The following is a 16,294-nucleotide window of genomic DNA, read 5'->3' as shown; positions in this document are numbered from 1 at the left end:
TTCAAAGCATTGGCAGTTATCATATAAAGTATCTTATAATCTTTTTTTTTTGTCGACTCTAGGAATTGCCATAGTCCTGCAATCATAATCTTATACAATTTTCTTGTGGCTTCAAATAAGCTATTCAGTCTTTAAAGGTTTCCATGAAAGTACCGTAGGTCCACAATAGTAACAGCAAAAATTAATATGTGTTCAGCACAAATAGGTAAAAATCCATCATTCACCATACTCCATATTTAATTTAGAGCTAAGATATGCAAAACTATTAAACTTTTCCTATCTCAAAGGCTCTGTTTAAGAACCTTTATTTAAAAAATCTTCAAATTAATCAAATGACCAAAACACTACTAAAAACTTCAAATAAGGGGCACCTAGGTGGCTCTGTTGATTGAGCATCTGACTCTTGATTTCAGTTCAGGTCATGATCTCATGGTTGTGAGACTGAACCCCACATTGGGCTCTGTGCTGGGCACGGAGCCTGCTTGGGATTCTCTCTCCCTCTCCCTCTGCTCTTCCCCAGCTCACGTGCACATATGCTCTCTCTCTTAAAAAAAGAAAAGAAAAAGAAACTTTAAAAAAATAAGTAAAAATCTGATTAATTGACCTGTGTTTATACTAGGGCATGGCAATATTATAAAATTTGCTCCTAACTCAACAAAATGAGCAAAGTCCAAATGTAATCAAAGATGTTCACTTTCTGAAAGTGTGATTAGGACTTTAAAAATATAATGCAGTATGGGGTGCCTGGGTGGCTAACAGTGCAGAGGCTGCATGGGATTCTCTCTCTGCCCCTCTCTGCTCATGCACTCTTTCTCTCTCTCTTTCAAAAATAAATAAACATTAAAAAAAGAAAAAAAAAACAATAGAGTATAATACAGTATGAATTTTATTTATCATATAGCTAGGCTTTATAAAGCATAAACCAATATATAAGCTGTTATTATTAGAATTAATATGATATTTATTTCAAACATGGCTAATAAGTACAACTCATTTCATGACAAGTTTAAGCCACTGGGACAACAACATTTATATCTAACTGAGCCATGCCTAAGTATTTGGATTTGACTCCTTTCAAATAGTTACCATAGTCTGTAGTCTTTTTTTTTTTTTTTTAAGTTTATTTTGAGAGAGACAGAAGGAGAATGCAAGTGGGGGAAGGGCAGAGAGAGAGGGGAACAGAGGATCTGAAGCAGGCTCCATGCTGACAGCAGCGAGCCCGATGTAAGGCTTGAAATCATGAACCATGAGATCATGACCAGAGCCAAAGTCAGATGCTTAACTGAGTCACACAGGTGCCCCCATAGTCTGTAGTCTTAATGTAGTTTGGTGACAAGCTGCCATGAAAGAATGGTCACGAATGGAAAACATTTATTTTTTTTTTAATTTTTTTAACGTTTATTTATTTTTGAGACAGAGAGAGACAGAGCATGAACGGGGGAGGGTCAGAGAGAGAGGGAGACACAGAATCTGAAACAGGCTCCAGACTCTGAGCTGTCAGCACAGAGCCCAACGCGGGTCTCGAACTCACGGACCACGAGATCACAACCTGAGCCGAAGTCGGACGCCCAACCGACTGAGCCACCCAGGCGCCCCAGGAAAACATTTAATAGATATATTATAAAACAAAATTCATGCTACTTGACAGTAGATATTATGACTGGATACAATGCTTTCAGGTACCCTAGAGGCAATCAGGATATTCTCTTCTCATTATAAAGGCAATGCTTACCATGATAATCCTTATATAATGGGTTGGTTTCTCTCTCAGAACCAATAAATGATTCCAGACCAACTACTGTATCTGACAAGTTTGTAACACGGGAGATAATTGCTTTATTCTGCAAAACAAGAAAACAAAACACTCATGCTTAAAAATATAATATCTATTCAGTGCCATTATGCCATCTCAATGACAAATTATAGAGGAGATAAATATCAATGCAGAGAAGTAACTTAAAAGTTAAGGCTACCACATGCTGAAAATGGATGAAAGTATGCACTTAATTGAAAATTCCAGCCTATGTTGGTATGCTTTTCTATTTGGAAGAGCTGAGGAGACATATCTTAGTTTTGGTAGAGAATATAAATTATTTTTCTTCTGTCTTAAGGGGCAAGCCTACCTTTATCCTCATACACTATTACATTTCAAATTACTTTACCCATTGCCCATTGTTAAATCTCATAGACATCAGGATTCAGAAGCAGTAGATATTATGGTATAATGTGTAAGGCAAGGTCCCATTATCATCTGTCAAGTGGGACCACATTCCAGCTCTGTCACAGCTGAGGTCCTCTGTAGCATTTTAGAAACACGGAAGGGTCTAGCTAAGAGGTTGCAACATGGCCACCTCTGGAGTCTTCTATTTTCTCCTTCCAGATGCTGCTATTTGGCTCTGGGATAACAATAAAGGCAAAGAAAAGATGGTAGATGACTAGCACTAGACTAGTAGCCTATCTTTTCCTTCCCAACACAACCAGACATGAACCAAAAATATTGCTAAATAATATATTGTAAAAAAGAAGTCACATTTTAAGTAGCAAACATTCTAAAACACCCAGAATTTCATGGCTATAAAAAAATCATTAAAAATATAATTATCAAATACCCTATAGGTTCTCTTGAATTACTTTATTTAACAGAAATTCAGTATTCCTTTTAGCCTGTGACATAGTGGTAGGTCTAAGTCGATAACATCTTAGAAAAAAACTTTTGCTCTGAAGCTCTAGATAAGTTGAAAAAATTGTTGTTTGTAAAATTTTATAATTTTGAAACTCCCATTTTATACAATGGTAATGTCTACCCATTTAAAAAATAATCTTTAGAAAAGGATGGGAAATATAAAACAGGAAAATTTCAGTCCAACATTATGTCCCGTTAGAGGAAAGTCCAAGCATAATCAAGTATGTTCACTTTCTGAAAACATGATTGACTACTGAGCTTACTGGTATTCCTCTGTTTCTTAGGTTCCCTTGTAAAGACTGCAGAATGAAAAATAAAAGAAAGCTCGTTAATGTTACCTGACTCTATCAGAAATACATAGTAGCTTCTGTCACTAAACATTATGCTGAAATGCCTGTTTAACTCATACCTAGGGCAGTCTTTGAAACTCCTCTGTAAGTAGAAATGTGTGTTGTATATAGAATGTTTTAGCCTTTGAATCAGTGCTCCTAAAAGGAACCAGTAAAAATAATTATCCTTAATTGGCTTTAGTACTCTCAATCACGTGGGTACCGAGTACAGAAAAACATAATTTGAAAATGCCCGTTTTTTTTCCAAGGCAATTTTTCATTCAATGGTGAGAAAATAATCCAGATTGATTCCTTACTTTCAGTTCTATGCCACAGGGAATGGTCCTACTCCAGGAATAACAGGGGCTTCAGAGGCCATAAACAAGTTCCTCTCAATATTTCTTTAGCCAAAGACTATTATATCAAACTCATCCAGGTTGGGTTTCAGCCAGTTATTCTTCACCCAAACAAAAATGTCTGCCAGACATTCCAACAGCTGGGAGACAGTTCACAATGAGTCAACTTGAAAATGATTCATTGTGCTGAGTACTGAACAATGTTGGGGTGGGGGTGGGGTGTGGCTGGGTTGGTTGTAGAGGGTGAGAACAAGTGGGAGATGAAGAATAACCATGTGGTTCTCCCATTAAGAAGAATCTTAGATAACAACCAGCAGGCTCTTATCATTTCATTTTTAGGATAAACTCAACTGGGAAGAGTACTCCTGTCATGGACCCTCAGATGAACAAGCACTTATAAAGGCTACTGACAATATTTCTTAATCAAAAGGTCAGATTTCCTTTTATCTATAAATACAAGTCTAAGCCTTTGTATCTAAATATCTGAATCTAAATGATAAAAATCAATTTTTGTTAGAACTCATCTATTTGGAATTGTAGTGATATAAACTAGAGATTTCTCAATTATTTTAATAATAGAAATTGTAAGGTTTAAGGATGGAATTAGTGTTCTAGCATTCTATAAGCAAGGTCCTGTATATTTAAATGGACAACATGATATTTATTTCAAAGAGGGTTTCTTTCTTCAATTTAACCCTAAAATTTACTAATAAACCACTTAACACCCTGTAATATTTGTTAACATTATAGATCTTTTTAAGATAATTTAGGGGAGATAAAAAAAACCCAACTATCCACTTTGTAGACGAAAACTAATGAATTCCAAAATAAAAGATGTATACAGCCTGGATTTAGAAATCTCAGAAACTCATGCATATATTTCATTTATTGGGTTTCTAAGTTCTGTAGGTTTATACTACAGTTATTAACTACAAACTAAATCCTATTATAAAAGCTTTCATAAAGTATTACAGCAAGAAAAAAGTTTTAATCATTACCACAAAATAAGTTATATTTAACAGTGACCTTACTGCTTTCTGCACAGCAGTTTTGGAAAATAGTTTATGTAATGTGGTAAACTGGATGGTGAAAGTTGTACAGATATTGAAAAAATGTAGAATAAGAAGTACTGGAAATTATAATAACATCTAAATTCCTGACTGAGATAATCTTTATCTTAACTGCAAACTCATTCAGTCTTCCAGTTATGAACAAAGGATAAAAGATATTTGGGCATGTAACTGTACATATTTTTTTTGAAAGTTAAATTAGTGTCACAGGTTACTTTGGTACCTCTGAGATTCATAGGGAGTATGGTATTAATATGTAAGATATGGTATGATCATACCTTAAAACCACTCTTGCCTTTCAAATCATAATGTTAATACTAAGTGGTCTTTTAGATAAGGGTAGGTGAAATTTACTTAAAAAGAATCTAAAATTAACAGCTTTAAATAACCTCAAAAGCATAATAATAACAATTCACTTTAGGAAGAATACACTATGGACAATAAATTGTTATAATATAACTCACGGTGTTTGGGAAGCTTTAGCATAATAATCTGAGCAGAGGTCTTGAAACTGGAACTTCCACACTGTCATCCTAACAGATTCTAAGTGTTTTTATGTTATTAGCCAAGATGTGAAATCTCTTTGGTCTGCAGTGTATGTAGTTGGAAATGGAGAAGTCAAGGTGTTTGTGCATCAATTACTTAGACATAAACTTTGAGTAATTTTTGTGTTGACTTTGAAGTTGTTACATTACACTTTCTAATAAGGAACATTTGACTAAGGACATTCAGGACTTACCAGTAGGAGTAAATTAATGGTTATATTCATGCATGGCACAATGACATCACCCAAGTATGTACAATGATACTGCCAGCCCTCCTCCTTGCCCATCTGGATGTGAAAATCTAGGATGGCTCAAAAATCCTCCTTCTACTAGACAAATCTCCCTTCACTCTTGGGTGAAAGTTGTCAGCTCTGGACAGTAGCCAAGACATGACTAGGAGGGAAGCCAGAAGAGCAGAGAGCCAGTGTCCAGGAGTTTTAAGAGTTTGCTGGCAGTCTCAAATAGCATTGTATTAAGTTACATAAAAGGTTCTTAAAACTTTCTGTTGCAGTGGAATTTCTTAATTAATTATTTAAATTTAAATTATGTCAAGTGGTGTTGCAAATTAAAAAAAGGCAAATCAGATTGTCCAGTCAACTACCTTTTTACTCCAATTTTAATTTCACAAAAAATTTCAGAGTTTTTCCTTTGATTGTTTCTTGCTTGGTTTCATAGGATGTTTCCTGTTTTCTTTTATAGAACGGTAACCTCTTTATTAGGATATGCCAAATCCATTAAATGGATTTTAAATAAAGGAAGATTAAATTAATGCTCCTTTCCAATTCAGAGCTCATTAAGCCAAAACTATGAACTTTAAGAGATAAAAATTCAACTACTGCCATATAAAGCTCCCTCCATTTTCTAATAAAAATAGTTGAGATACCTACTTAGAGTAACAAAGTAACAATCAGAATACCTCAAACCCTGAATGTTTTCCTACTTTCTTTGACCTAATTATCTCAACAACATAAAAGATAGTTTGGACTAACACAAAATATACTCCCAGGAAAGATTTTGAACAAGAGAATTAAAATGTAATTAACCAATCACTTAATTATTAAGAAGCTTGAAAAGCATAAACCAGTTGACATTAACCATTTATGCAATGCCTCAAATAAGAATAAGTTCTTGAGCTACTCAAATAAGAGAGACAGCAAATACACAATATAAGGGTAGGGCCCCCATTTGAGTATGGCACACATGTCAGATTTGGGATTACAATAGTGCAAAAGAACTATTAAGTTAATACTGAAAAGTTAAAGAAATATTTAAGTTACTTTATGATTGAATGTATTATGTGACATAATGTGTGTGTGTGTGTGTGTGTGTGTGTGTGTGTGTGTGTTGTGGGGGGGGGGAGGAGAATCTCAAGAAAAGCAAGTATACTACTCAACAACTCAAGTTATAATAACATTTTCCTGAAAAATGATATGCATAGAAACACAACCACACTAGCATTTATGACATTTCTTTGTGATATAATAAAAAAATAAATTTGGACAAAAGGATAAATCTATAGATGTTTAATGAGGTATTTGTTTTCCTATGCTTATTTAGTTTTACCTTCTATAGAAATTGAGATTATGAAATAATAAAATTATTTTTATTGTAACTTTACAAACCTCCCCCTATCTTCTCCAGAGTTGTCACTTACTTCTGTAGATTAAAATTTTGTTTTTATTAAAAATATTTTATACTGGGAAAAATAATTCTGTTCATATTTTTTTTGAGTTTAAGAAATAATATGATTTTACCAAATATAATTATACTAATAAATATTTATAATTGTAATAATACCTTAATGAAGGCATTAGATTAATTCTTCCCAGATATAATACTTAAATTTATTCAAAGTCACACAGTGAATTTTAAAATATAGTGGAACTTCGGTAAATTAAAAAAAAATTCTAGCTATAACACTCTCTTGGTAGCATCATATACTGATATGTGAAATCAAAAAGCAAACATATTTTGGTTCCTTTTTCTAATGCTTTAAAAACATATCCACAAAGGAGCTAATGGTAAATATACTTAACCTGAAAGGCAAAATAAATTGCTAAGTTGTCACTTTTACTAGCATTAAGCAATGGAGCCACATCTTTTTGGGATTCCCATCTGATTGAACTTAGTATTCTAAGTTTTGGCATGAAAATATTTTTTAAGAACACATGATGTTATTTTCAGAAATATTATTTACATTTACACTGGCTTCAAATAGTACATGCTTTGCAGAACATTTATTTACATCAGTTTTCTTTTCCAATAGGTTATTGTATAAAAACATCAAAAAAATCTTACAAATTCTGAAAACTTATAAATAAGGTAAACAAAATATTATAATGGATAGGCCAAATTGAATAATAGTATAATATTCCAAATTAATTGTAGGTAGTTTTTCATAAACTATATACCATCTAGTTTCATATTATGGAAATCATTCATATAGAAATTTTTATTTGTTGTTTAAAAATGTTTAATGGGTTGCTTTCCAAATCAGAAATTTGTTGCTTACTACTTTATACTTGAAACCCTTCAGATAATTCACAGATGTCCAAAAGCTCATAGCTTGCCTGGAAAAACAATTGCTAATATCCAAATATCAAACAGAGCATCCAGCTGATGTTTGTGATGCCGTGGTAGGTTAAAGATACTAAAGTTTAAAATCAGCTTAGAATAATCCCATATTGAGTATAAAATTATAGCCTGTCATCAGGAACAGGCTGACAGAGCCAGGTCCAGATGGGAGACTGGCTGGGAAAAAAGCTGAGGCAGGTGGGAAAATGATGGGAACCTGACGGCAGACAGGACTACTCCCTCTGCTGGCAAGGTTCTCATCTGCTTGAATTTTTAACTAATGACTTAGCTTTTCTTTAATTATTGAAGATAAAATCAATAAATTATGTAAGATGTTCTTTCTTAAGTTAGCTGTTCTGTATTTGCACATTTTCAAATTCATGGTCTCCTATTTTTCACCAGATTAATTTCTCAGAGATATAAGGATCCAATGTTTCACCAGGAGGTCCAATTATTTGTCTTGTAATTTAATTGCATCATAAGCATAAGCAAATGTAGCATTGCTTTTATAATATAAGGCCTTTAAAAATTAAGAATGCCTTTAATTTATATTTGTTGAGATATGTACCTTCTTGAAGAAAAACATTTCTTGGGTACAGACTTCACAATCTCTTTCTCAGGCTCTGCATAATGCCCCGTAATGAAATAATATAGAAATGAACCATATAAATCAACTATACAGGGAACAAGGAAACAGCATGTCACAGCAAAAGAGCATAGATGTACAGCGCCAAACCTATCTGATAATCTAATGATCTGAGTTTACAGATATTATGTACTAATATGTAAGAAATTAAGAACTAATGTTTACACAAAAAATTTGTTAAATTTTACAGAAAAATTATTCAATATTTGATTTTCAATGTAAGTTAATAGCTGCAGCAAAAACATTTAGTAAAAATCTGTTCTAAGATTTTGGCCTACAACCAGAAGCTCCCAGAACAGGAGGGATCAGCTTTTTCACCCACTGTTCTCATCTGAATCCTGGCTTAAAAGCTATTCCAGCTCCCAGCTTTCCAGAAGGCTCCATCCCAGGAATCCCTGCCTGCCATTTGGTTTGCTGATTTTAATCTCTCAGGACTTTCTTACAGTGGCTCTACTATGCTGAACTGGCACTTGCTTCTAGAAGTGAGTTATTATTAAACCTGTAGGTCAATTGTGGCACTAACAACTCTTTGGAAGCTTTCAGCCACAGTGTACAATTTGCTAGTCTAATTAAATATTAATTCTAAGTGTTACATTTTGTGGCTAAGAGCTTTTATTTTCCATCATCAGCCTGGAAGAGAAAGAGGTTACAAGGCTAATTTAATCTCTCCCCTTGTCCTCCTCAACATTAAAGATTAACTACATAGGGTGCGAAAACATTATTAAAGAAGCAGAAATACTTTATATAGTAATAATAATGTAATTAATAGCAAAGGGCTAAAACATAATACTAGGATATAATATATGACCTGATATTTAAAGAGCTTTAAATTATAATTAGTTACAAGCATATTTCATCTCAATATTAAGAAATAAGTATCATCTTTTTTGAAGACAGTAATCTTTCTTTAAGGGAAATGCATCAAAGTATACAAATAGGAATAATTCAAAACTTACATTTTCTCACAGGTATTTTTCAGAGAGCTTGTAACACCAAAGATTAAAAACTTACTAATTTTATTTGCAAAATAAATGCAAATTACATACAGTTGTACTTATTTTCTGTACATAAAAAGTGATCAAGTTCAAAGATAGTTTATAATAAAGATAATTAACGTTAAAGATCCTTTCCCCTTTTTTCTTCTATCACGTTCAAGTGGACTGAACACAGAGGTCCCTCTCTGCTTCTGTTCCCAGAACAGTTGTGTCCATGCCTGGACACTGGGCATTATAAAGACTGCAGTCCACAGCCAAAGATTCCATATGCCCAAACAGATGACTCAATCTCCATACTGTGATGAGACGTTTCACTATTTCTATCATTGATATATTTAAAAATTTTGGCTCTAAATAGTACTTTAACAACCACCATCACCACAAGGAAGTACAGTATGAATCACCGTATGAACTGTAACATCACAAAGTTATTTTGGAACAAAAAAACCATTTTACATTAAAATTATTTTTCTTTTTATGGCTTGCTGAATATGCTTTGGTTAGGTTAAGTATAACAAAAGGTTTCTAAAGTGGCATTTTTTTTCCTTTAAAGATGCACATTTATCTTATTGACCATTTAAAATATCCTGCTTTTATTTAATATGCATATTTACATGAAGATAAAATAGTATATATTTTGCTATTAATGTTCTATATAGACAGAAACTTACAGATAATTTGGAGTTTATTTGTGTAAAAAGCTTCAAACATCCTTGACCAAGAAAGTAAATTCAATACATATGTATAATGCATACATGCTAAGATTTGATTTAAAAAATTAATCAGATACCAGCATGTGCAGTATAAAACAGAAGAAAAAAAACTGGAGCTATAAGAATTTATAGATTTTTATAAGCAGCGTATGGTAGCAAAGTTGAAACACCTATTTCTCTATTATTTGTTATTATAAAGAATAAAAGACTGTTTCCAGTACACCAGACTCATATGAAGTTACTAAATTTTCAAAAACTACAATTTAACATACACGGCATAACATTAAAATAGGTTTAGCATGATTCAGTTGACTTTTTAAGATTGCTTCTTTTTATACTTTTAAAAGTGTTAATTTCTTACAATCTACCTGAGAGTAGTTGAGAAGATCTAGAAAAATAAAAGGAACTCATGAAAAATTGACAGCCAGAATATCTGACTTTATCCTTTAGTAATTGATAGTTATGATCAAGAGATTAAATCTAATCTCTAATTTTCATCCTTAAATTTTCTCCTTAATAAAGTACATTTAAAAAGAGCACTTAAAATAGATTAAGTTATGGGACAGAGATGATGTTATGCTTTCCTATAATGATGCTCTTATCAACAATTACATTAAAAATATTTTCCAAAATTTTATAGTTGTAAACTCATAAAAGTCTGTTGTTCCTTTACCATGCAATTATTTTTAGTTCTTGTTTTAAGAATAAAAGATTTCACACTGAGAGAAATGCACAAGGCCACTGGAGTCCACATTTCATAATCCCATATTAGTGGTTAGTTCTAAGCAGTCCATTACTTGACTTAGAGTTTAGCTGCTAAGATACTCAGCATGAACACAAAAGTTTATGGATGTGAAGAGGCTTGTTCTGAATTTCTCTACTTTGAAACATTCACTCATTTCAAAACTTTATTATGTTAATGCTGTAAAATATTAATTGGAAGACATATCAATTAAAATAACACACTAAATAAAAGCTTCCTCAATTTTCAAGAGATGTTCTAAATAACAAAGCACTTTCTTCCTGCTTTTCTGTAGAAAATAAATTTTCCTTGGCATAAACTAACATACTGGTGATGGTATTCTCCAAACAGATAGGTAGGGCGGGGGTGTGGAGGGAAGTCCACAGATCAAATTGTTGGAAAACATTGATTATAGGATAAAAACTGAGTAAGGCTATTAATGGAGCAAATGATGATAATGACCAATCAAAATATGTTCTGGGACACTTTCAAATCTGAAATCTGTTCTGAATAAAAGAAAGTTTGAATAGTTTATAAACTAATGTTTGGTAAGCAAACACATTAAATGCTGGTGATATTGAGAAGTATTCTAGAATGAGAAAATGTTATTTAATATTTTACTGTGAGTAATGTCAAAGAAGTTTTCATCCCTTCATTATGATAGTTAAGGAGTAATTTATTAGGCTGTTGTTTATATTTAAAAATTCCTTTAAAAAGTAGATTATTGAGTAAGTTAGCAATAATAAAAAGTACATTTTCTTCCTGAAAGGAAAGTTGTGAGAAAGCCACAGAAAAATATTTGCACCTCCCATTTGAATCACAATTCTAAGTTCTTCCATACTTACTTCCTGACGGTTTCCAGTAAAAATGCTTTGGATCACTAAAAACAAGTCACCAACAACCTGTCATAGATCATGTAAACAAAATGCAGAAGCTAAGGGAAACTTACTTTCCTTTCACCTTACCAAGGAAATCATAACAAGGCATAAAACTAAATTTTTAATTTCAAAAAGAATAAATGTTATTGGTCATCATTTTCCTCAAGTACACAACTGTCACTGGGAATTGAAAATAAAATTAACTTAAAAGGCACAAAATGTTCTATAATGTGGAGGTGGATGACAAATTTCACTATAGGAAGCCAGTTTCGATTTATAAAACCAAAAAAATTAATAGTTTCATATTTTGCTAGATGGGGAAATCGAACAGCATCCTACTGTAACTGCTTCAAAGGTGTCACTTTGCAAAAAATCTCATTAAAAAGTTTCGAGCAGTGCACCAGCATTTCTGTTTCTAACAGTAAATAGGAAAAAAGCAGCAGTGTTATATGTGTCTGAAATAGAACAGCTTTGAATATAGAAATTTGTACTTAAGTTTTAAAAAGTTCAAGTAATATTCTCATACTTAAATAATAAATAGTAAGAGTTTCAAGGTAGGGTTTTAGTTATTTTTCTTAGATGTGACCTTCCCTTTTTTTTTTTTTTTTTTTCCAATCCACAGCAACCTTCATTCGACAACAGTTTTGAACAGTTGAGTTGTGAGAACGTGAGCAGCTGCTGTTATTATAACTAAAGGTCTGTCTACGGCTTGAGTCTGAGAGACCACATGTTCGGCTGTCCTCTCATCTTGCCATCCTCACCAATTAACTATTAACATGGAGGGCTGTACACATGCTCTTGGGGGCTCTTTAACAGGCTTCTTGGCGAGTGGAACAACTACACAGCAGGGATCTGGGAACTGGGTAATGCTCGAATATGGGGGAGCCGTCCGTAGTCCCGCTCTTTCTAATGACACTTTACACCACAGTTTAGCATGTAACAAAGTCTTATTTAACTTGGCCATTTTCACATACATTTTTTAATACAATGTCTTTGAGCAGGTGCTAAAATTATATTCTAGAAGGAGACAATATCAGTAATATAACAACCTTGCAGGAAAATTGTTTAGGGCTATATATTTTTTAAGATACTCATAATATATTTGATGGATAATTTTAGCGTTTTCTTAACAGATACTTAGAGTTTATTTTTATGTATTTGTTTCAATGTGTGTTTGTTATTTTTCCCTGTTGCTGTTATGGAAATAAGTTTTAACCTAAAGAAAATAAAAAATTCTCAGTTCAAAGTTGTCAGGCTAAACACAAAATATTTCAAATGCAAATTTAAAAATAATTCTTTTTCGTTCTACTTGCAAAAGTCTTATTATAATAATAAATTCAAGTCAGTTTTGAATCTATGTCATTATTTTCCCTATTTTAACTTTTCCTCCTCTTTGCAATTTCCTTAACTATGTGTTCCTTCCCTACAATGAAATTAAACATGGGAAGCATGCCAAAAGTATAATAAAGGGTAACTAATCATTACTGTACAAGTCTGACAGAATGCTAATAACTAAAGTAAGAACACTGATTGGCTCTTTTACCAATTTAAGAGATATAGATATTTTATATACTTTTAACATAGTGATACTCTATACAACATATTCAAATAAAAGTATCACAATTCTATTACCTATAGATGTTTAATTGTTTCCTAGGATATGAAACTACATTTCTATTTCTTGCAGAAACACTTTAGTATCAAATTCCAAGCTCAAGCCTGTAAATACCTTCCATATACTAATTTTCTGCTCCATTCATACTGTCTTTTACATTGCTAAAAAACCTCCACAAGGATAGTAATTTTGTTTGTCTTATTCACTGCTATATCCTCATGAGTGCCTAGTGCCTCAGCAATAAATATCTATTCATGAATGAATAAGCTAAATTACCCTTAGACATTCAATCACCACTTAAATTCTGACTTGGAGTCTATAGGAATGGCACTGGTCATAGTGGAGAGGAAGTTGATGTACGATGTTAGAAGAGTCTTGGAACAACATGGTGATGTTACTATGACTTAGATGGCCACCTGACTTCATGCATGCCTCCTGGTCTATCTCAGGCTTGACCTATTAGAAGATTCTGTCAGAGACTTTCATAAAAAGAGACAGAAAGCTGAGGACTTCTACTGCTTTGATGAACTTGTACACCTTATTTCTATGGCCTGATCTCTGTTCAAATTTTCATCTTTGGAAGTCTCTTTAAAGTAATTATAGTGAAGGTAATGATTGCTCGCATATATTGAGTGACTACTATGTGTTAGCGCTGTGTCAGCACATGTTTTTGCTAATCCTCTGAATTAGGTATTCCTTACCCCATTTTTTAAAAGATGAAGAAGATGAGGTTGAGAAAGTTAAGACCTGACTAAAACCATATGATTAATTGGGTCTATCTGTCTCCAAAAGCCCAGGCTCTTTCATCATTAAATGCTACCTTGTGTACACAAGTCTGTGTCTTAATTTTGACCTTCTTTTAGTACTTCTATTGAATAAGCTGCAGAGCATGGTGGTTAAGAGTATGGTACTTACAGGGTACTGCTTTGGTCTAAATCCTGCCACTCACTAGCCGTGTGACCTTGGGAAAGTCACTTCAACTTTTTTGTCCCCTGTTTTCTAATCTGTAAAATGGAGACAATAACAGCACCAACCATATGGGGTTGCTGTAAGGATAAAATGAGTTAATATTTAAAAAGATTTGAGGACTGCATCTGGCTCATAAAAAGTACTATGTAAGATTTATTACATAAACTCACAGTCTCCTGGTTCTGTGTATTCATATGTCTTTGATTAGATTTGTGAGCATACTGCTTCTGGTTCTTATTCCCTTTCCTTACCCTAAACCTTGTGGTTTTCTTTGTTGGTTTTTAAGAGTTCTTGGGTTTTATCCCCTGTTTACATCATGATTGGTTGAAGCAAACTCTTAAATCTTGTATGTTCTCTTAAGTACTTTGACATAAAAACAAATATATAATGAGATGTTACAGTCATAGAGCAAAAGAATATATATACATTTTAATACCTCAACTGATATTAGGACCAGAAAACTACTATATGATAGCTAGAAGGGCGCCTGGGTGGCTCAGTTGGTTAAGTGTCTGACTTCAGCTCAGGTCATGATCTCACAGTCTGTGAGTTTGAGCCCCGCATCGGGCTCTGTGCTGACAGCTCAGAGCCTGAAGCCTGCTTCGGATTCTGTGTCTCCCGCTTTCTCTGCCCCTTCCTCTCTCTCTCTCTGTCTCTCTCAAAAATAAATTTAAAAAACATTAAAAAATGGATAGGTAGAAAAATTGCGTAGAAAAGATATTATGGAAAATGTGAAAATTGTAGATGGTTGGGCAGTTTTTGTTTTTTTTTATATTTTGAGGAATACGTCATAATTCTTGGTCACATTATTTAACCTTATACTCATCGCCAAAGTCTGACCCCCCATTTTCCTATTTCCATTTCAAAATAGTCTTTTTACTAGAACCTTAAAAAACATAAATTTAAATGATATCTCTTCCAGTTATACAATGTTTTAAATGTATCTGTAAAATACCAAAATGCAAATATTGCATAATGTTTAGATATCTAGTCCATTTAATCACCTCGATCATTATTTAATTGGTGATGTAGACAGGATGACTTGAGGACACCTGACAGTACGACGGCTGTTTCCTTCTACAGAGACCGCAAGGATCACAGTCACAAGCATTCACAATGGGTTTGGAATCTCCTTCTAAATAATGAACATAATGGCCACCAAAATAGCTTTGGAAAAATGTTCTTTTCTTTTTTCTTGCATAGGTCCCTTTGGAATAAATAAAAAAATTACATATATACACGTATTTATTTCATAACTGTTTTCTTTGCTTTGCAATTACACATAAGGAAATATGTTTCTATCCTTTTTTTCCTCCCTTGACTGCAATGAAACTTTTTACTTAATCTTTCACATGTACTAATTTGTCAACAATTTTACAATGATAGTTTCTCTTTAAAAATGCTGAATAGCAACGCTGGTCTAGAACTTTTTTTCCTCATGGGAAGTTACTGCCATCAGAAGTAGTTAATAATTCAAGATACATAAAGATGTAGTGTGACAGGGAGGAAAGAGTAAGTTTTAGATTTAAACAGATCAGAGTTTGCTACTAGCTTTAAACATGTTATTAAATACGTGACTTTGTTGCATCGCTTAATTTCAGTTTAATCTTGTTTGCAACTGGCATCATGCCTATCTTGCAGAGTTTTTGTGATGATTAGGGCAGCTGGCTATATAACCTAAAAGTGAAGATGGTGTAGTCTGGAGTCAGGGGAAGACATGAGGTAGAACATTACTGGCCTTGCCTCTTATTAACTGTGTAACCTTGTAAAAATAGAGGTAAGGCTTGTGGTGGATATTCAAGGACATAACGCTTGTAGTGTGCTTCGCATGTGGTATGTGCCTAATAAATGCTTATAGTAATAGCACAGTTGTAGTGGTACTAAGAGTAGCAGTATTTTTACGAGTATTTGATAAGTCTGTTCCAGGTTTACTTCTCATCAAAGTCAAGAAGCTCATGAAAGCTAACCAAACTAGTATTAAAGTATTAATTTTATAATGACTTAACATCATTAACAATGTAAACAATACAAGTATGTGTAGAATATCTAAGATGATTAGAGAAAGGAGTTTCCCTATGATATTGGTGTGATTATAAACTCACAATAAGTTAGGTTCATGCAAAATCTGTAAAAAGTCTTTGCAGGGAAAATAAATCATCCTCTTATAACAATTATAAAT

The 16,294-nt window shown here is 33.1% G+C and overlaps 1 protein-coding gene across 1 annotated transcript in view; it reads right to left on the bottom strand.

Annotated features, from left to right (window-relative positions):
* The window catches only part of ELP4 (elongator acetyltransferase complex subunit 4), a 249,704-nt gene that overhangs the window by 131,119 nt on the left and 102,291 nt on the right, over positions 1-16,294 (bottom strand). The window contains exon 8 of the mRNA XM_030331401.2: positions 1,733-1,841. Within this exon, the coding sequence (XP_030187261.1) occupies positions 1,733-1,841 (109 nt within the window). The remainder of the gene's footprint in view (positions 1-1,732; positions 1,842-16,294) is intronic.

The sequence above is a fragment of the Lynx canadensis genome, chromosome D1 (assembly GCF_007474595.2).
Source record: "Lynx canadensis isolate LIC74 chromosome D1, mLynCan4.pri.v2, whole genome shotgun sequence".
Taxonomy (NCBI): Eukaryota; Metazoa; Chordata; class Mammalia; order Carnivora; family Felidae; genus Lynx; species Lynx canadensis.
Note: the sequence above shows the minus strand (reverse complement) of the source record. Positions and strands in the feature narration are given on the sequence as shown.